The following is a 23,301-nucleotide window of genomic DNA, read 5'->3' as shown; positions in this document are numbered from 1 at the left end:
TTTTGTAACATGTCATTACTGACACACTTTGTGTGTGTGTGTGTGTGTGTGTGGTGGGGCGGGGGGGGGGTGATACAGCTTACATCTGACTGAATCCACTTTGGATGTAAAATTGACAATAAATAAATAAAGAGAGAATAAGCTTCAGACATTTATTTTACATAATAAATTCTAGTACAATACTACAAGAGTAATTATATGACTTTTTTGTTTGGATTTCTTTATTTAATCAGTTCAAATAATGATTAAAGTATTTCTCTTGTGGCTTTTAGTTAACTGTGTATTAGCTTGGAGAGTATCTACTAGTGGACTTCTAAACATTATCCATTTATGTAGTATGTACTATGTTGTATAGTTTGTAGAAAGCAGTATGTCACGAGTGAGAGATCCGAATACACAGTATTCAAAAAACAGGCAAACAATCCCAAGTTTACACATTCGAAACAGGACACTTTCCTATCCCAAAGATGGAAGAAATTTGTCACTAAGTTAAAAATCAAGTAGCCTACTTTTTCACTAATTTCACAGTCGAAATCACAAAATTTAAAATCACCGTAAATACTACAAAATAATAAAAATCTAATCAGTAAAATACAATAACCAATATCCAACCAGTGATAACTGGATATATAAAATATGACAAAAGACATATCATAGCTGCTGTGCTCTGGACACAAGTGCAGTCTTTGTCTCTTCTGGGAATCTCAGGTGTGTTTGTTGAAATGTGACCTTCACAATTCATCCAGTCAATAGCAATGGACTTAGGGGAAGCAGATTCCTGGTCCAGACCACCTCTTCTTAAAATCCAGTAGTTTGATTCTTTAAAGAAGTAAGTGTCTCCTGCATACAAACAAAACGGTTTGAGGTCCGTTTGAGAAAAAATGAAAATCATTCAATAACAATAAATAAAACTTTTATGATTAAAGAAGTCTTACCATCTACAAATCCAATGATATCATCAGGGTGAGAGGGCATTCCCCAAATGGACGCTGGTTTGGGGTACCCCTCTTCCAGCTTCCTCTCTGCTCCCAACTCATCAAACCTCCAGTACTCTCCACCACTGAACAGGTACGTTTTCCCATTGTGTGGCCACACAAATACTGCCTCCACCCTCTCTGGAAGCCCTCCTGCAGAAGAGCGTAAACCCCATTCTGAAAGTGGTCGTGGGTACCCAGGGAGGGACACTGTGTCTCTAAATACCCAGTATTGATTACCTGAGAAAGGTATGAAAAAGTGTAAACATGAAGAATGAAGAATGAACATGCATTTATGTGTGTGTGTGTGTATAAATACCAATAAAGAAGAGAATATGTCCATCTCTTCTCTCATATACTGCATCAACTTTGGCTGTTTCTGGAGGCAAACCCATCCAGAAGCTGTGGATCAGAGCTGGAGTCAAGGATATTAATGAGCCTGAATGATGTACTCTCCAAAAGTGTGGACCTGATAAAAAGCGAGGATGGGGAAAAGGGAGAGGATGATAAACAATATTTTCTTTCACTTTTATCATTTTATAACAACTTTTTATCAGTATTTGTCTGGATATGTTGTGTTAGGATACCATGAGAATCTTGTATCCTCTGATACTTTTACAGCCCACTAATGATATAATTTAATATATCAACATTCACATTTTTCAGGTCAGTAATAAAAAAAAAACAATAAAAAAACCAGTACTTTTATTCAGCAAAGATGTGATTGATCAAAAGTGACAGTAAAGGCATTTATAACATTACCATAGATTACTATTTCAAACAAATTGTGTTCTTTTAAAGTTCCTATTCATCAAATAATCCTGGAAAAAGATCTTACAGTTCCCACAAAATATTAAGAAGCACAACTGTTTCCAACACTGATAATAAAGAGAAATGTTTCTTGAGCAGCAAATCAGCATATTAGAATGATTTCTGAAGGGTGATGTGACTCTGAAGACTGGAGAAATGATGCAGAGAATTCAGCTTTGCCATCAGTGGAATACATATTTTAAATAAACTAAAATATTAAACAATTATTTTACTTTTTTTTTTTTACTAGATTACAATTTTGACTGTTTTCACCATATCAGTTAAATGATGAGGATAAGAGACGTCATTCAAAAACATTCAAAAACCTTACTGACGCCAAACTTTTGAACACCAGTGTATAAATCATACATCATACCTCTAAAGAATAAAACCTCTCCTCTGATATTAGCGACTGCATCATAACCTCCCTGACAGCGATCAGCAGAGGCTGGTGGGCTAAAGAAAGAGAAAAGCAGTTAAAAAATATAACAATCATTGTCAAACCTGTTGTGATCACAGTGATACTCACTGATAGGGATGATTTGGAGGAGCTGGGGTCGAGGAGTGGGACAGATGAGTTGTGGGTGTAACAACAGATGGAGAAGGTTTAAAATCTTGTCTTTCTCCTGTATCGTAAACAGTCATGAGAAACAGTCCATCTATCTAGCTTATTTATTTATTTATCTATCCATTCATTCATTTATTTGCATATTAGGATGTACCATAAAGTGCCTGTATTCTCAGTCTGTCATCAAGGGATAAGGAGTAACTGTGCATGTCTCCCACAGGACCATGATAATAAGGATACATGATGGAGTCATTGGAGGATGAGTGAAAAAGGCCTAAAGCATGACCAAACTCATGAACTGCGACTGTGAATAAATCTGTGGCACTGCTCCAATCTGTGGAATTATAGATGCATAAAATATTTTAAGCACTTTTGACCAATCTTCTGTTCTTTTATTCTATCTATTAATATCTGTAGATAATGATGTCAGATCCACAAAGATCCACAAAAGTATACAGCATTTAATTTACCTCCATAGCTCCAGCTCTCTCCATCATCAAAGTGTGTGTCACCAGCAAGATCTCCCTTTCCTGGGAAGAATGCGTGTGCCAGATTGCCCCCCTTGCCATCAAAAGGATATCCATCCTCATGGTAGCTGCTGGCAAAGGTGATTTTGATGTCTATCTGTGGTGATGGGCCATTTGGAGAAGGGTGGAAACGCAGAGGCGTGACATCACTCCATACTCGGAAGGCAGAGGTCAAAATGAGCCTCACCAGCCCTGGATGCAAAGTGGGAGACATGGAAGGAGAGGGAAAGTCTTGCATGCTGAGGAAAAGAACGGAAAGATGTGGGATTATTGGACATGAATATTCTGGTTAAATTCACATAAATAAAGACTTCACTGTTATATATATATATATTTTTTTTTTAAATTACGTAATCTTTTGTTATTTGTTACTTTAACTATCAAAATCTACTTTTGGTCAACCAGCATAAAATCAAAGATGATACAATAAAAAAGCTACATGATGACTCAGAGTTTATTGTCCTGTAAGTGTTCTGTCCATAAAACACCAATACTTGTGTATACTGATGGTGGACAGGTAACACACAAGTTACACTAAAATAATACAATATGAAATATATAACATAAAATTTGACACAAAACAGCATAATGTACATTTCTGATCACATAAATGAGGAGCATTTTTTTTTTATCAATTACAGTTTTCACTAAATATAAAATAACAGTTAACAATTATACCACATTTTTAATTGTAGTATTTTAACTTTTTTTTATAGTTACAAACGGTTTTACTTATTTATTTATTTTTACAATTTATGGAATATATTGCTGGAGACTTAAAGATCCTACCCCCAGGTGATGTCAGTCTTGTCCCAGCTCAGTCTTGACAGAGTGTTTCTTCTCTTCAGCTTCCCTTTACCTCTTCTCTTTCCTTTCAACAGATCCTCAGAGCTGATGGTGTCCGGCAGAGAGCAGCGAGGTCTGGCCATCAGATCTAAACTGGCATGATCTAAAGTTTGACAAAAGGACAAGAGGAATTATCATAGCTAGTGTCTGAAAGATCATGGTACATAAGCGCTCTTAAGGGCATTCATCCATCTAGTTTAACCTGAAGTATTACATTACAAACAAGTGAGAAAAAAACAGTCACCTAGTTTGCCAGACTCTTCAATACCCGCAAAACACTGCATTTTACGGACAGCTTCTTCAATACCCTCCCTGGTCTGAAGTCGACCAGTTAGAGAGTCTGGAGATGATAAATACCCATATCGAATCAACCAGTCCTATGTAGACACACAAACAAAAAATTCTCCAGTTATTAACGTAACCTTGGTTCCCTGACATAAGGGAAGAAGTGTTTCTGCTAATTTACTCTGAGTAAACTCCTAATTTACTCTGAAACTGAAGCCTGATTTATTCACGTTTGTGCACTACATGAACAAATGGTGCTTCAGCTTGATAAAAGGGGAGGAGCTGACTACTATATACGTTGGACTGGAGAGAGTAAACTTGTTCTATGGTTTTTAGAACCAAGCTGGACACATCCTGGCCTGAAGCCAGATGGCCAGCACTTTCTAGTTTTTCAACATTTAGGTTGCTGCAAGAGGGTGGGGAACTGACTGTCATGGTTGTGATATGAGGAGAAATGCTCTTTTGAGTATGTGGGTCTGCTATCACATCTGTAATTTTGATGGGTGTACAAGCTTCCATCGGACACAAGGTGGGGGAACGGAGAGCAGATGCAAGCTTTATTTGAGGGAAGTCCGTCCTCAGCAAGACTTAAGCCCCTCCATTTTCCTTTCTGAATACTGATCAGGACGTCATCTGAGGCTCAGGATCCAGCGTTACATAGGCGGGTTTCCTGGCTATTGGGAAATACCGTTTCACCACCTGACAGCACTGTATTGTGGGGGATGCTGGTGAGAGTATGACTGATGGCGAACCACTCGTCTAAAAGACCAGAGGCGGGCTCTTCCAGATCCAACCAATCAAGGCATCTTTGCATCCTCCACAGCTTTGGTGAGGACATGGATTGGCTCACTGTCTGCACTGGGCCGTGCAGATTGAAATGAAGTGAAAGGGCCTGGGACAACATCGGGACATGTCCACTCACTCCTCTGTATCAGAAGCCATTAAAGACATGAAATCATCAGCGGCAACATCCTCCTTAGATCCACCGAAGGAAACCAAGCATTCAACAAGGGATCCTCACATGTGAAGAACACAGGTGTATCGACGGCTGTGGGGAGAGTGAAGTATGCAAGCGTTGTGCTGGCGAAAGATCACTTGAGTCTCTGCTGCTCTGCTGTTTCTTTATCAGAGGCTTCTGGGAGGGAGAAACGAGAGAGCAAGCTGGGGAGGACCACCTCCCAGTAAAGCATGATGAGATTCATACTCTCACAATAAGAGTATTTAGTGCCAGTGAGCGCAGCTTCAGCATGGGCACTGCCAAGGTAAGCGATGCACTCACCGTACCCGTCTGCCTCAGCTGCACTTGGAGTGTGACATTTGCAACAACATTGCAGAAATTTGCTCTCTGTCATACTACTGGATGGCCGCAGGGAAAGGCACTTGGCAATCATCCACTGACAGGCGCTCTTCTACGGCAAGCAGCAGAGTCCAGTGTGGAGATGTCTTCATCACTGAAGTAGAAAAATTCTGACGAATGGAGCTCTGAGCCATCTTATAGAATAGTCGGCTCCTCCCCTTTTGGTGGGATGAAGCACGATTGTTTTGTGCAGGTACACGAACGAGAACAGATCAGACTTCAGTTTTAGAGTAAACAGGAGTTTCCCCTAAAAAAACGTGTAAACGCAACAGGAGGTAGGCTACTGTTAGAAAGGGAACTCACATACATTGTTTGATGCATAAAAAAAAAAAAAATCTTGTTCTAAAAGCACTGGAACACACACACATGAAATTTAATGAAATTTCAAAGACTGTATAGAGAGCTGTATAATCTATTATATATATATATATATATATATATATATATATATATATATATATATATATATATATATATATATATATATAGGCTATATGTATATGTATATGTATATATATTGCCCCTTAAAAACATTTCTGATATTTATCTGCATGATAAACATTGCATACGATACACATGCAAATAATCTATACTTTAAAATGCTTATTTTCATGGAGAGAATATTCTTACCACTCCTCGCGCGTACTGATCTGGCATCAGCGCAGGTCGCGCGCTCACAACATTGAGAAGCGCGGCGCCGATTATTGTAAGAACTGCGATCATGGTCATTCAATGTGATATTCATCGGTTGTTCACTCTCTCAAAACTACCATATTAAGCGTAAACACGCAAAACTATTAACAACGAATCACAAACATATCCTTGAGCACAATTAAAAAAGCTGAAATATGTTAAAATTAGGCATCTAGAACAACAACAAAAAAAGATTCTAAAGTCACCGCGAATAGTGCATGTATTCTTCATCCACGCAGTCACGCTTTGACCACCGCTTCAGATTACTTCCCAAGAGGATGGGTGTTGTTTTGATCAATACTGTCATGCACCTCTCTCTCTCTTTCTTTCTCTCTCTTCCCCTCAGTGGGAGCATCCGTCCAAATGTGTGACCTAATGAATGCACGTGCGACCCCTGATCATGGGTTGCTGTGTATGAATTACCATATGGCACATATATTGCCATTAAGTAAAACCAAAACGATATATTGCAGTTCAATTGTTCTGGTTAGTATGACTTTTGAAGAATTTAATAATTTTATTCAAAAATGACAGTCAAGACATAATGTTACAAAAGATGACAATATAATAATATAATGAAAATTAATGTTTTTACACAAAAAATAAACAACTCAACTGTTTTCAAAATTAATAACAATTATACATGCTTCTTGAGCAGCTAATCGCAATATTGGAATGATCATGTATCTCTGAAGATCTGAGCATTGACTGCTGAAAAATTCAGTTTTGTCACTGTGCCATCACAGAAATGAATTAAATTTTGAAACACACACACACAAAGTGGTATGAAAACATTTTTTCCCCATTTTCTATAATTATGTTGGAGGCATAAGACCCCCTGATAAGAGGAAAGGGTACTGTGCATTGTGTTCTGATAAAAATAGACAGGATGTTATGAGCTTCAGTGTGGGTGAATGAATGCAGGGAAACATAAATTGCATTAAATAAATAAACCATGCATGTTATGGATCCTCAAGATGTTTGTTCTCTTAATCATCATCAGGGCTTCCCTTTACTCAATCTTATCTTGCTGAGCTGACAAAACATGAAATCACTAGCATGTTTTCTGATTATGTTTTTTTTTATTACTGTGCAAGCAGCACAACATCTCCCCAGCACAAACATCAGTAAGGTAACAAAGAAATGCCTATTCCTAGTTTATTTATATAGCTTATGAAACCAAATATACAACACTACTCTGAATATTATATTAGTCTTCTACTGCCATGTGATGGATGTTACAATGCTTTGTGTGAAGTGTTTGGGTTTCGTTCTCATTGAGCTCCTGCCCCTGGCTGAAGGAGGACTCTGCCTTTAGTGTGTTATTGGTGAAGTAGAAGCTGTCTGACCGTTTCTCAAAAGGGTGGCTGATCATGTCCTCAACTTTTTACACTTACACAAGCACTATTATGTTCACATGAATAGTTTTGTGGTGACACTTTCTATGAAGCCCATATTAATAATATAAGGGTATTCTTAGAACATTATAATGAATGCATAATTCATTATAAAAAATAAAATAAAACTTATAATATTGGTGAATATTAATAAAATTGGTGAATATTTGTAAGAACAGTTTAATATATTTTCATATATACTTATTTGTGGTTATACTGTAGCTTGTAAGAGTATGATGAATTATAACACAGTGAACATGTTGCATCCACTTTTGCAATTGATTATATTTATCATAGTTATAATGCATTATGTTGTATGTTTCTGCTGTATGGGATACAGAGACCGATCTCAAAGTCACATGTCTTCAGCTGCAGGTCCCTGAAGTAATGCCTCTCCATCAGCCAGAACTTGTTGACTACCTTACCACCCACTGTAAACTCAAGCCCGTTCAGAAGAGAGATTGCACATTATGCAAAGATGTTAATTAAGATTATAGTTACTGATTTGGATCAAAATTACTGATCTATTCTAAAGGCTCCAAAGCAATATTATTAAAAATGTATCTCCCTGAGAATCTCCCTGAGATTTAAAAAAGCAGGGCTGAAATTACACTGAATGAAATGGACTGCATCCAGCCCTATGACATCCTTTATTTCTGTGAGAGAAAGAACAGGAATTTATACCATATTCAGGACAGTGTTGTTCTTGTTAACTAAAATCATATATATATATATATATATATATATATATATATATATATATATATATATATATATATATATATATATATATATATATATATATATATATATATTTTTTTTTTTATTATTATTAAAATGAATTGAAAATTTAAATTAAAATGAGAATTGTTGAAATACTTAACCTGAAATAAAATGTTTTAGGTGACGTACTAAAATTACTAAAACTAAAACTGATATAAAAATAAATGAAAGCTGAATTGAAATATTAAAAGAAAGTGATACAAATAAAAATGCACTTAAAATCACTAAAACTGAAAATCTAAAAATAAATGCTAATTCAGAATATTGATACATGCTATAAGAGATAGTAAGGCTGAATTTTTGAAATGCTACTGCACATGATGTCCACTAGAGGTCAAATAACATGGTTGCTCCTCAATATCATAAACACAGATCTCATTCACAATCTGAGACTTCTTAACCAAGTTATGTAGGGTGACCATATGTCCTCTTTTTCCCAGACATGTCCTCTTTTTCCCAGACATGTCCTCTTTTTGGACCTTGAAAAATGCAGCCGATGATGAAACTGTTTTAGATGTTAGATTTTGGGAAGGACGCCCACCAGTAGAAAGCTTTTTAGTTGTGTTTATGATGAATATGCTTAACAGTGACTGTAAAATATGTATATTAGGTATGTAAATTACATATTTAGAATTTTGAGAATGCGCTACTTTAGGCATTTTTAATTCGCTTTGGGCATTAACCACCAACCAACCGCACCCCAGCCTCGCACCTACTGTCCTCTTTTTGGAACACTAACATATGGTCACTTTACACACTTTATGTGTGTTCTTCAAAATCACCCAGTGAAACAGAAAGTGAAACAGAAAGTAAGTGAATAAAATGTTAAAAGGCACACCTGTCGGACAGTGTCGTTTTATGTCCAGAATGACCGATCATCCTTCTAGGTCTCTTATTTTGAATCGTGAGAAGCTAATATTGTAGATGTTGTCTTCTGATGAGCAACAGGTAGTCTGTACACATAACCAATAAGAGTAAAGAAATTAAAGTATTGCAGTAAAAGAACAGAGACGCATGGTGTGTGGTGTCCTCACCGTCTGTGTATCCTGATAGCCTCAGTCACAGAATCACCTGACTTCCAGTCCAGGAGCGCCTCCTCTTCAGCTGCAAGTCCTCCTCCTGAAATAAACCCATTCCAGACCTCCATGTCTCTCAGATCCACTCTGTCCTGGATTTCTGCCATTTCCTCCTCATCCTCCTCAGCTTCATCTTTCTCCTCTGATTCGCTGTCCTCGTCTTTCCCAGAGGACATTTCCTGCTCCTTTTCTTCCTCACTCTGTTGTTCTTGTGGACCTTCACTGTCCATCTAAAATCTTTGCCTATAGAGTAGTGTTTTTCCTGAAAGGTTTCTCTCAGGTTAACTAACACAGGCCCATCTGTATGCTGGCACTCTCTGTGATTACCCACAGCTCTTCTCTTTTCAACTGTGTATCAGTGATTCAAACAGATTGAGGCTTTCTCAAACAGCTAATCCAAGACAATCCTCAATTAGACACAGACACAGCAACTATGGCATCAATGAAAGGACAAAAGGACATTTTTGATAAACAGATAGTATAGAACAGTGATATAGTAGAATTAGGTTATGGAGAATAGTTAGTGAAAAAGGAGAAAGAGATTCGCAGGACTGAAATTTATAGATAGATACGACAGAAAGTGTGGTGACAAAAGTGAGAATGAAGTCACGGTTTATCTCAACTGATGGGTTTTGACCTAAAATCCCTCACAGCAGGCAAAAAAACAAAAATAAATAAATAAATAATAATAATAATAATAATAATAAAAAGAAAAAAAATTATGAAATGCAAGTTACCATATACACTGAAGTTCAAATGTTCAGTAATACATTTTTGAAAGAAAGTAGTACTTTTTTTCCTGACAAATGTTTTCAATTTCAAGTAAACAATGTTCTTTTGAGGTTTCAATTCATCAAAGAACCAAGAAAATATAAAGCAGCAGAGTTGTTTTCAGATATGTTAATAATAATACATGTTTCTTGAGCACCAAATCATCGTGTTTTCTGCTGGATCGTCTGACACCGAAGACTGAAGTAATGATTGTAGAAAAGTCAGGAATAAATTACATTTTGAAATATAAAATATTTTTTACATTTAAAATTATATTATATAAAAAGGTTATTATAAATTGAAATAATATTTGACAATTTTACTGTTTTACTGCCTTGCTGAAAAAAAAGAAGAAAATCTGTATATATGTGTCTGTATGTCAAAGGCTGTATATCCAACTCAAATCTACAGTATTTTGGAATAAATTCATCTATCACATCAGATCCAATATAGTACTTGCTGGTGCACACACAAGAAACTTTTGATACTGACTTCTTCCTTTGTTAGGGACTAATTATTAAATTTCTGTTTGTGAAATGCCTTGTTCAATTTGTGTCTCAGTTGTTTCACTCTTATGTTAAAATAAATATTTTAAGAGGCATTTATTGAAAATTTGCATAGTTAACCATGGGGAAAACTGGGCATGTCACAGTGACAATTACAGGACATAAATGATCAAATGTTAAACATGAACTTACACAATAAAGACATAAGGTGAGGTCACTAAGATATTAAAGTGTCATACGCTTATCCACAGGCAGAACAATAAACACAGAGCAATATAAGCAATTACAGAAACATATAAGAGTAGACAGTGTTAAGAGTATTTACACATGTTAAGACATTTGCTGGAAATGTGTCTGAGTATGAATACATGTTTTCTGTCCTGAATACACACCGACTCATGGGGACTCAAACAGAGAATGTAAAAATGCCAAAAGTTTCCTGTGAGTGTTAGGTTTAGGTGTAGGGTTGGGGTAGGGCGATAGAAACACAGTTTGTACAGGAGAAAAACCATTACACCTATGGGATGTCCCCATAAAACATGGAAACACAACATACATAACATCTTTGTCACCTTGTCAAAGCATTACTCTGTTAGTATATTTGGTGTCCTCATTAGTTTGATGTGCATTTGGATAAATCTGAATGTTATGAGTCAACAGGATGTGTTTTTTTTCCACAGCAGCAGTGATGGAGGGAAGAGGAGGAGCCACTGAACCACATCCTCTCACCTCATCCCACTGTTGATATGGTGATCAAACTGTCATTTCCTCGTGTCACTTGAAAGCTTCAGCTATAGGGGTGATAAGTATCCCAGAAGGCACCACTGCACAAGCGAAGAAATCAGAGTGCACCAGGAAGAGACAACGTGATGAGCTCTGAACAGGTAGAGTTTATTTGTTTCTGTTCGTTGTGTTAACGAAATGAGAAGTCATACAGACGAAGCTCAGGTTCTCAAGGGTTCTCATTTATCCTTAGCATGTTCAGTACAGTGTGAATTTTATACCATTTTGTGACGTGTTGTTCATGGTAGGCCTGGATTGTTTATTGTCAGATCATTCAGATTAAATAATAATAATAAAAAAAACTCTGTTATTTTTTTTGTTAACTCTGTTGCTAAATTGCAACATTTGAAATGTTATTATGTTTTTGTTATGGACAAGTATTTTCAAATGAATATTTATATATACATATATAAAACCTGCTACTGTTCAGCATCATTAAGATTTTTAAATAAAGTATTAATCAAGGTTGTGTGTTTGTGTATATATATATATATATATATATATATATATATACATACTAACATTTCAAGTTGTATATAGAATGTATTATGAACAAATATCAATTAAATTTTATATATATATATGTATGTGTGTGTTTATAAAATATATAATTTTCATTAACATTAATACAATACACAATACAATATTTATTTATTTGTAGAGCACATTTAAAAACAACCAAAGTCGACCAAAGTGCTGTACAGAATAGAATAAAAAACAAAAAAATAAGATGGATAAAACAAGACTAGTACATTTTTTGAGTCTATACATCTAGGCATGATGAGCAGACAAAGATCACAAGATCTCAATGTTCAAGAGGGGGTTTATAGACCATAATGAAGTAAATTACAATAATCTAAGCGAGTTGGACAAAAGCATGGATCATTACTCTGTGATAATAAGGGTTGTACTTTAGAAAGTCAACAGAGATGATAAAAACATGATTTTACAACAGCACTGATCTGTTTGTCAGATTTTAAGTTGATGATGATGATCAAACAGAACGCCCAGATTTCTGGCACACTGAGTTTCATATGGGGTTAGAGAGCCACAGTCAACATCTAACACAATTTTCGTTTAAATTTAGAAAATTACTTGAGAGCCAAAGCTTAAATTCTTCTAGACAGGCCAGCAGCGGTTGTAAGCCATTTTTATCATTGTGCTTTAAAAGAAAATACATCTGAGTATCATAATCTCTACATAATATACTAACATTTCAAGTTGTATATATAATTTATAATGAACAAATATGAATTAAAATGAATGTTAACTCCAAAAATTCCAAAATTGGGACAGGTACTTTTTGCATTAAAGAAATGAACATTATTATTATTGTTTTGTGTCTGTGTGTTTTAATTTGTTTTGCTGTATTGTTGTCATGTTGTCTGTACTCATGTCATCTCTTTTACAGAAGTCACAATGGAGATGACTCTGCTGTCCATCACAGTGTGGTTCACTCAGTTCCTCATTGCCTCAGCTCTTTATTTCAACACGCTGCCAGCAAACACCCAAAGCGACTACGCTAAAATCACACAAATAACTCCAGCAACAACAAAAACAAACCCAGAACCTGGGATCTTTATAAATGCAACATCTTCGTCACCTCTGACTGCAACAACACAGGAAAACATAACAAATTTACCCAGTGAAGTGCACACACTGCCAAATATAACCCCAAATGTGACTCTCACACAGGAAACAGCATCCCTATATCAAGACAACAGAACTAGTCCATCTCAAAATGACATGATGGATGATGGCGTGAGTATTGCCATGAGCCATGCGATTACAAGTCATGCAACAGTTTCCCCTAGCTTTGCAAGACTGACGCCACAAAAGGACGACAGCAGTGAAACAGGAACAATGTCAAGTATGAGTTACAGTTATGAAGGGCACACTGATCAGACTGCAGACACCTTATCAGACTCAGTCAACAGTGTCTCGACAGCTCCCTGGAGACATTCGACAGAGAAAGAGGATGAGAGAACGAAGGCCGATGAAGGAAATTATGAAACGAACTCCACCCAGGCCACATTTGCCAATACGAACGAGGAGTTGAGAGAAACACGAGGCACTGCGGGAACTTACAATTTCACAAGTGAACACCGAGAAGAACAACATTACGACACAGCAGCGAACACAACTGATGTAAGTGCTACAACAGCAACAGGGAGTAACCAATGGGCAGTTTCACCAAACACAGATGTTCCCACGACCACACCGGCTTACACAACAGCACAAGACCTGACGGTTACAGATGTGCCTGAATATCACACCTCAACAGATGAAGTAAAACACTCTACGACACCACAGAGTATACACAGGTTCACAAACTCTACAGCACCCACAGGAAGAGAAAACAGGACAGGAACAGACACACCCGGTGGTACCACCACCACCACCACCAACAGCAACATCTCTGTTATAACGGATGTCCTAACTGACTTCAGCCTAAATGCCACCACCAACAGAACAAACAAAACTGACACAGAAAACAAAGCGTGGCCTGCATGTTTGAACCCAAACCCAGAATCTCATTCTCGGCAATCCAGGCTGGTCTGCTTCATCACATTGTGGGCTTTAGCAATGATTGCCACCATATTCCTGGGAATCACCATTTTCCTTTTGGTCCGTCTGTCTGTCTTCAAAAAAAAGATGAAGCGGAGAGTGAAAGGAGGTCAGAAGTGTGAGAAGGAGAGCCTCTGGGCAGACCCCAAAGCTTCAGTGCAGGAGAGAGTGGAGTTCTGGTACATCAATGGATCCACGCTGGAGGCCGATAGGAAAGAGAAGGACAGAAGGAAAGAGAAGAGGATGAAGGGAAGAGGACAGGATCAGGAGAACGAGGAGAACGGGCTGTGGATTCAGCCTAGGGTGACTGTCGATGATATAACAGAGTTCTGGTACGCGAACAGACGCATTAAGGAAGAGAGGATGCAGGACTTGAAAGACGATGAAAGATGAAAGACACTAAAGGAAACGATTTGACAGTTAGGCATTCAGGCTTGTGCTGAAAACACAAGGGGATTTTTAATGGACCTTCCTACATTAACCTTAAATTGTTCGAGGCTGTGCACTGTAAAAAATAAATAAATAAATAAAAACAACAACAAAAAAGACAACCTCTAGGTTGATTGGACTATTGAATATATATCTGACGTTAAAAAATCAATGAAACAGCGAGCTTATGCTGCCATCACATGCTATCGGAATTATTATAAATATGAGTTCCCTAGACATAAACGGCCTTATAAAAGTCATATTTACAAATGGGAAACAGAGATAATTGTGATACGCAGGTTTCTGAGTTGGGTGAGAGAACCAGTGATATAGCGACTGTTAAGTTTTTTTTATTTTCCTCAAAATATTAATATTTCTTTACATTGCCGTAAAACTCAAAAGTATATTTATGGACATAAATATAGATATTTTTTACATTTTACACAGTGACAATAGCCTTTTTTGTTTTACCTAAATTTGAATTCAACAAGATGACTATCTAGATCACGGAATAGGGAATATACAACAGTGCAACAAACGGGATGCTATATTTAATAAAAAATCCATTAGACATTAACTAAATATTTTCTGTAAAATTTGCCTCCAGAAAAGTTTCCCAAGAAACAGGTGAGAATTAACCTACAATTTTCCACAATCTCTATTCTTTTCAACAACAAAGCACGTTTCGTGATAACTTCATAAGAGGGAAGTTGGAAGTTTTACGAGAGCAAATGAAGGCAGCATTACCAAATCAAGTTTGGTGATGAGGGTCCACCCAACAGGCAGATGAGCTCAGCTTAATTACTGATGATGCAATCATTTGTATTTTTAGTCAAAACATGTGGACTTATGATGATTATTAATATTTTTTTGAATTTATTTTGTTGTTAAAGTTGTATTATGTTTCAACCATTATAGTTCCTTCCATTTCACTGAGTATGCAAACACACAGCCTGTTTTTGTATGTAGATATAACTCTAAATAACCTTTCAGTTTACTCAACAAATGTATACGCAAGTTAGACAAACTTATGTTGGGTACACACCAAAAGAGTTTTTACATCTTATAAGATTTTCCAAATGTGATAGACCACAAACATGAAGATTAAAAAAAATCCTAGATTTAACCGTTAAAGCTCCTATAGTATGTGGTGTGCCATGATGTGACAAAGACAGCACACCACACACAAACAGATTTTCAACCAGAGTCTCGACTGTGACCACAGGAAATCTTGCAAAAATCTCGCGAGACTTTAGAATGAATTATGTGTTTGGAATGATTTTGACAGAATATTCTTGGGGGAAATAAAAGAAAAGGCTTTGGGTAAAGTCATGGGTGGGGGGGAGGCACATGGTCTGTACAAGTTACAGAGTGAGCTAGAGGTGAGCAATGGTCACAAAATCATATATACTATGTAATAGCTGTTCTCAGTTCTCTCTTGGTAAAGAGATCTTATTCTCTTTGAAATTGCCTTATTAAATAAACATTAAATAATTAATATCAGATCTTACATCACTCTTTAAGAACGATCATCTCTCTTTCTGATTGGATATTGTTTCGTTCCACGTGATAATCTCCACAGCGTGTGCATGCGTTTGTCCTCGGGGTTCAAAAATCAGCCAAAAATCAGCCCGATTATCTTTGGGTGTGTACCCAGTATAAGAATGCTCTACATCACTATTTCGTAATGATAATGGGAATCTTAAAGGGGTCATGTGATGCTTTTTTTAAGATCATTATTTTGTGTATTTGGTGTAGCAGAATATGTTAACATGATTTAATGTTCAAAAAACACGTTATTTTTCAAATACTGTACATTATTATGGGTCCGATCTATACCTCTCTCAATCATTTTTTCTCAATCAGTTTTCTACAAGCACAGTCTGCTCTGATTGGCCAACTGACCCAGTGCATTGTCATTGGCCGAACACCGCAAGCACTCATCGGAAATGTAATTCCCTTTTCCATAATTGTGAGCTTCATCTCTCAAAATAAATGTAAAAACCGTTAATAATGTCCTTAGATTTATCATCAGCTCAAGCTCAAAAGAGGAACAGAGTGGTGTGACACAGTGAAGCTCGTATGTGTTTGTGGTACACAAGCCACGGACAGTTAAGAAAGCTGACTCCACTGTGTGACCCTCTCTCTCTCTCACACACACACACACACACACTGAGCGCAAAACTCCCAATTTGAACATTCAATAGCAAATACTTAAACTAATAACAAAACATACTTAAAGTAGCTGAAGCGCCAGACTGTTGTAGCAAAGTCAGAATTACCTCCTCTCCTAGGTTCACGAAACGGTCGTCCATAAAATGTGTTGCTGTTCTGTTGTAAATAATCTTAAAGATTCCTAAATGCATCTACTTTCAGAAAGCCAAATTAAGTGCTTTCACCTTGATACACTCAGTATCTCCCTGACATGGCTGCTTCAAGACTAACTGTGTTACTGGAAACAAGCCTTCTTTCTTTGCGTGAACATTTGGGCGGCATTATGCAAATCTTCCCACATAGTGATGTAGACATGTGGGCGTGTGTAAATGAGCTGTTTTAGGGGGGCGTGGTAGAGTTTTAACTTTGATAAAGAATATCTCTTTGGATTTGAGACTTTAGTCTTTGCAACTTCAGGGATCTGATTTATGCACAAACAGCTTGTAACACTCCAAAGAGAAATGAAAACTTGAAGTCGCATCATATGATCTCTTTAATTGAAAATATAGAGTTAAAGGACTTATTGTTATAGGCCAATTTAACAAAAGCACAGTCTAATTAGTTTAGGTTAATACATATTTTTTCCATAAGTATATTTAAAAAAGTCCTAAAGCTGGTTGCCTCAAGTTTTCCACTTTTGCATTTAATGGATCAATCAGTGTCAATCAGTAAAATAACTCTTCCCAGACATCAGACAAGAAGACTGATGTGACTCCAGAATGATAAACTTCTCTTACTTGGAAAAGTGAAGGCCAGTCCACACCAACCACATACATTTTTTTCACCCTGTTGAAATATTCAGAACTTTTTAGGTTATTTTTCAAAAATTTCCAATCACTGAACAAAATAAATAAAAATGCACATATTTTTGAGTTACCATGAAATTAATTATAATATGCATTTTTTTATATGCAATTTATTTTGATATGCTTTGAGCAAAGAGTATTGAATGAATTACCATAATTTTTCAGTCCATGTATAGGCACACAATGACAGCTTGTGTTTCCACCATCACTTGGTCAGGACTTGTAGTAACTTGCCCAAGAAAAAATCTAGGAGCAGGAATCTTTGATAACACATTGTCTTAGGAAATCTTACAGTGCTGTCTTGCACTTGTGAAGATTATCACGTGAAATAAACTGAAGCAAAATAAAATATTGATTCTGAGATGGTGTGAATCAATCATTTTGAAGATTTACTACAGATGATGCTGGTTTCTGTTGTGTTTTAGTGGTGCAAAAAAAGAAAAAGAGTGAGAGATAACGTCATGAAAAGGTGCCAATGTTCAGAAAGAGGAAATGATAGTAATAAGTGTTGTTTTCTGCTGAATTTAAACATTAACAGAAATAAAAAAAACTGCTTTTTTAATGTCTAGATATCATGCTCGTGTTAAAATCCCCAAATAAACATGTTTGAAGCTACCTGATAGATGCAATAGGTAAAGTTACCAAATCCTGTTTTCATTTTAGATATGTTATCATTTAGATTGTGAAACGTGAAAAAGGACATGACAAACATCTCCGAACTGTTTAAGCAAACTAATTTAGACACACATTTTCACACCTCTGTCGTATTACCCTCCACCCAACAAAAACATACTCATACACGTGCACGTACACATTCAACACATACACATGCAAGTACACAGGACTTTAATGGCAAAGTTGTGCAGACAAAGCCACAAAAGTGTCAACACACCCTGCACAGAGCTTCCCATTAGAACCTGCCTTCTCTTTTTCTGCCTCAGATAATAATTCATACTACAACCAAGCACTTTCTGGGAGGTTTTTATTTTTAATCTTTCGGCTGCAGCCTCACTCGGCCAGATGCAAGTAGTGATATGACATCTTCAGAGGGAGGAGAAATGAAAGAGAGCATGTAGGAGTTAGAGAGGAAGAGAAATTAACAGGATATAGGTGTGCTCTGCATGTGTGAGTGTGTAGATTTTCACATGTGCAGTTTGGTCTTGCTGGTTGGAGTACGCTGTGACTATTCTCAGAGGCATGAAGGTAAGTGGCAATTGTACTAATTTATAAAGGGATCAGATGGTTTGTGGCTGTGACGTTGTATGATGCTTGAGGACAGGTAGACAAAAAGAAAGAAAAAAAAACGTCACATGCAGCTTAGAGAAATATAAACATCATGCTGGCACTCAAATTGCATTCTAGTACCTGTGTTAGATGTGCACTAAAATAACCTGAGGATGGACCTCTGTTCTCCCCGTCAAATAAAGTGTAGCTCTTCTGGTGGGTAAAGCAAAGCGCAAACAACCCCAGTTTCACGAGGTTCCCAAGATACGCAAGAAAGTTAATTTTAGATCAAATTATTAGAATTCAATTTCACCTTTTTGCAAAAATAAATAAATATTATTTAGAATGGTAAATTATGTTTATATTCTCATTCAGAATTATTCTGAATATTTTCCACAAAAAAAAAAAAAAAATGGCTGCTGATTCATCTTTGCCAGCAAAGGAATAACTTATATTTTAAAATTTAATAAAATAGAAAATGTTTTTTTTTCATTTTATTTCAATGATATTTCATGACGTTACTGTTTTTACTCTATTTTTTATCAAATGAATGATCCCTAAAGAGATTTCTTAAAAAAAAACCTACAAAAAATAACCAAAAACGAAATACAATTAATACAAAATGTATATCCTTGAGACAAATAGTCAAGAGTGATAACCGTTTTTGTCTAACTGTCTTTTTCTTCCGGTGTCTTTTTTACTGTCACAAGATTATTTCAACGCTGAAATTGCCCATGCTACACTGAGAGAGACAGAGAAGGCGAAAGAGGAAGGAACAGGCCTGTGTAAAACTTTCCGGCCCAGATTCACGCAAGATAACCTCCGTAGAACACAACCACACAAAGAACACGTCAAAAAAGATGAATTTCTTCAGTCAGCTGCTCAGAGTTTAAAGTTTCCTTCATTTTTGATCACGCTCATGGTTGAATCTCCAAAGACAATATCAGCTCACCTGAGAAATTTTGTTGCACTAACCCTGAAATTGTTACAGGAAACTTCTAGATCGAGTGACTTTTTCAGCCAGTATGCTCACCATGAGGCTTACTTTTAGCTATTTGCTTCTGTTCCTTGCTCTCGGACCCTGTTTCAAGTCCACCGATGCACAAGAGACAACGACAAACACAGATGCAATCCTCCCCACATCACAGAACAATTTCACTATGGAGACAACTTTAGGTCCTGAAATCACCACACCTGAAAATACAATTACTCTAGCACAGACAGAAGCGGATCCGGATAATCCAGAAACCACACTTGTTAATCAAGTAAGCACCATGCAGGAACCAACATCTGAGAGTCCTCAACCGCTCAGTGCTGAGATCGAACAAACATCACAAATATCTGATCCTGAAACTACAACTGTACAAACAGAGCAGACCACAGTGTCCACCCCTATTGCGTATGTTAATGTGGGAACAACAGCGACTGAACGAATAACTTCAGATGCCCCAAGCACAAGTCATTATGAAACAACATTTGAGTTAACCATCTCAACAGAACGTCCTACAGATGAAATCACCACAGCAACTTTGGCCATGACCACTGAGTCAACAGAAGCCCTCAATCCCACATTCATCCTCGCCGAATCAACTGCTGAGCCTCCGTCCATCATCTCCAGCCCTGCAGACACCAGCACTACCAGTCTAACACCAACTTCTCAGCTCCCTCAAAATACTGCTGCACCCATGCACCCGCTCACGACTCTTGATGAAGAATCAGTCTCCACCTCCATCATGCCCGCAGCAGACGACAGTAGAGGCTCTCCCATAGAAACCAACTGGATATTAATAATCATAGTGTGTGTGGCCGTCATTTTTGCGCTGTGTGTGGGCATGATTCTGTTCGTCCATAGGCGAAAGAAAAATGCCTCAAGGAACTTTCGACCCCAAAGTAAATGGTCCAAGAAGAAAAAAGGGGGGGAGAATGACGCATGGGCGGGGCCTGTCAATCTGGAGGCGGGAGCTGAAAATGATGCTGAGGTACAGGAGGGTCTTCTTCCTAATAATGGGAAATTGGATGGAGATGATATGGTGCTCAGCACATTCACCGCCCCGGATGGAGGAGACGTGGCTAATGGTGGAGTGGGTGGGGACGGTACCAAAGAGGCTAAGAAATGGGAAGAACAGGAGCCTTTTAAATTCATAGATGAGGATGTGAATGAAGACAAGACAACACCGGCAGAGAATGAGAAACAGAAAGGAGATGAAAAAAGTGAAGAGAAGGGGATGAATGGAGGAGAAACATTCTGTCTCACCACTGCTGTTTAAACGTCTTCTGTTGACTAAATGAACATTAGGGGTTAAAGGGATTTAGTTTTTATATATTATCTGATGATCGCAATTCATTATCAGCAAAGGTGCAATGTATTATGATGCTCTAAAAAACCTACTTATTTAAAAGTGCGGTAATATTAGTCAAATTTCCGCAAAATTTGGCCAGCAAAATATCTGTTGCCTAGTGTCAATACTGTACTGTAGTTGTGTGAAGCACAACTTCTATACACAGTTTGAACAGGAAGATTGTGTTCAGTTTTATCTCTCTCTTCCATTTTGTATCTTTGGGTTCGCATAAGAGCCACTTCATCCGGGACTTTGTCTCTTTCATTCCAACATAAGAAAACATTTCTGCATCTGAAATGGCATTTAGATTCATTTACACAGGCAGTTTAACGCAGCTTAGAGGGGACGCATTTAATAGCAGTTACAAGTGCATAAATAATGTTTTGTTTTCAATGTAAAACGTTGAATATTGATATTTGAAAAGATTTAAACCAAGAAAATATAGTCTATTTGAAATGTGAAATGAAGTGACTGTTAATGAGCGAGTCATAGAGATTAAGTCGTTCATTTAAAAGCTTGATTCTTTCAACAAGCCTGCACATTTCAATTAGGAGCTATAGCTAATGGAGTACAAGTGAAAGTTGGCAGAAATATTCAAACTCCGTTTCTATTAAATATTAAAGTACAGGTTCTCATAAAAAATACTTAAGTACTCTAATGTTACTTCGTTACATTACACCACTGTGACTAATTGAACACATTGCAAAATTGCTGTGGGTAACTCTTTCACCCACGCAAATTTGCAGATTACATGCTATCGAAATTACTGGATTTCATCAGCAAAAACTTACTTTACCGTACTTTAAGTAATGGTTGAATTAATTAAACTTAATCATGTATCCATTTCAAATGTTTGCCAGTGATGTAGATTTAAAAAGCAACAGTCTGGATCTTTAGATATATGTGTTTTTGTTTGTTTTGATGTTGGATAGTGCACTAAAATTCACTGATTATGGCATACAATGTTGATGTTTAAAAAACCAGTTAAACTTTAGAACTTACATTCTGAGAATGAAGCTTTTTTTTCTCTTCCTGTAAGTATAGAGATTTATGGCATAGCATATTAATCAATGATGGCAAAATATGCAATAAAATGTTTATATTTTTAAATACAAACCGTTTCCATAGTCTTTTAAAAATATCATCTTTGCTGATTGTGCAGGAAAACTGTGAAAGTCTGTGGTAAATGTCTTAGATTTCTACACTGTTAGTAGTATAACATTACAAAATATATCATATAACATTATCAAATTAACAAATTAAAATTAAAACAAATAAGCATACATGCAAGAGGCAGGGGATGTGTAGAACTTTGAATGAAAAGTGTTAGTATTCTGTGTAATTCTGCAGAAAGGAAATAATAACTAAGGCAAAAATCAGCACCAAAAAGCTGTGGCACTTTTAAAAGGCATGTACTTTGACTCTAACACATCAAGAGATTCAAGGACGATTGCAAACAAAATATTGCACTGGATTTAGTGTGGCAATAGATCCACACCTAGAAAAATCAGCAGAAAGCAGCCCTAATCCTGGAAAGGAAGGGCGTGACAAACTGAAAGTAGAGCTGTGTAAATGTCACTGATGGCTACAGGAAGAGTGCAAAGGTGGGGTAATTTTATCAGAAGAAAAATAATTTAAAAGATATCAGACTCAATGTATTTCCTTAAACATTCAACAGAATTAATTATTTCTGACATAGTGGCACATAGTGTGAGATTCCAGACATGGAGACATTGTTAGCTATTGTTTAAAAACTCATGAACAGCAAAAATATCCATTCCCTCACGCAACAGGTTACATTTCACCTTCTTGAAATGATGTAAAAAGGTATATTCCACTGAATGAAATATTCAAATGACCACCAGATGGCGCTCATGACAAGATTCATTAAAAATTCTCAATGCAAATTTCACTTAATTTTAATCTCATTGCTGCCTAAAAGAAACGATTGCGGGGGGTGTAACTTGACTGTGATTGATATTGATTGATATTTACACGAAATGAAAATAAAATAATGCAAGAATTCAGCAAGTTCATATTTATAATATATATAGTTAACTATGTAAGTGTGCATATGTGAGTATAAGTCCCCTACTACCCTTCTATCACATTAATAAATTCACCTACAGATGTTAAAAAGTGTTTCTGTTGGTTCTACAAAGGGTCAGTACTGTGTTTAATAGATTAAATATCTACAATGTAAACAGAAAGACACTCAGTGAACTGTAAAGCCTCAAATGTGTGTCTGCTGGCCACATCCAACAGGATTGTTTGGACAAAACCAAGAGAAAGAGGGAGGGAGAAAGATTCAGGAGAGGAGGGTCTTGGAAAAGAATGGATTCTCT

At 36.7% G+C, this 23,301-nt stretch overlaps 2 protein-coding genes and 1 pseudogene across 2 annotated transcripts; 1 reads left to right on the top strand and 2 right to left on the bottom strand.

Moving 5' to 3' along the window:
• Positions 1–210: 210 nt before the first annotated feature.
• Positions 211–4,158, bottom strand: mmp25a (matrix metallopeptidase 25a). The gene is made up of 9 exons (XM_052547269.1): positions 3,970–4,158; positions 3,669–3,828; positions 2,823–3,118; positions 2,507–2,686; positions 2,314–2,410; positions 2,161–2,240; positions 1,294–1,443; positions 936–1,214; positions 211–840 (listed from the first exon to the last, which is right to left on the bottom strand). Exons 1-9 carry the CDS (start codon positions 4,007–4,009, stop codon positions 584–586), a joined length of 1,539 nt encoding a protein of 512 aa, XP_052403229.1. The 5' UTR covers positions 4,010–4,158; the 3' UTR covers positions 211–583.
• A 3,026-nt stretch (positions 4,159–7,184) lies between these two features.
• LOC127950083 (protein unc-119 homolog B-B-like) lies at positions 7,185–9,630 on the bottom strand (annotated as a pseudogene).
• A 1,679-nt stretch (positions 9,631–11,309) lies between these two features.
• si:ch73-248e21.5 (mucin-21) lies at positions 11,310–22,983 on the top strand. The gene is made up of 3 exons (XM_052547267.1): positions 11,310–11,477; positions 12,788–18,596; positions 19,328–22,983. The coding sequence occupies exon 2, from the start codon at positions 12,796–12,798 to the stop codon at positions 14,335–14,337; it is 1,542 nt and encodes a 513-aa protein (XP_052403227.1). The 5' UTR covers positions 11,310–11,477; positions 12,788–12,795; the 3' UTR covers positions 14,338–18,596; positions 19,328–22,983.
• Positions 22,984–23,301: the final 318 nt, after the last annotated feature.

Source organism: Carassius gibelio, chromosome A3 (genome assembly GCF_023724105.1).
Source record: "Carassius gibelio isolate Cgi1373 ecotype wild population from Czech Republic chromosome A3, carGib1.2-hapl.c, whole genome shotgun sequence".
Lineage (NCBI taxonomy): Eukaryota > Metazoa > Chordata > Actinopteri > Cypriniformes > Cyprinidae > Carassius > Carassius gibelio.
This window is presented reverse-complemented; position numbering and strand designations above follow the sequence as displayed.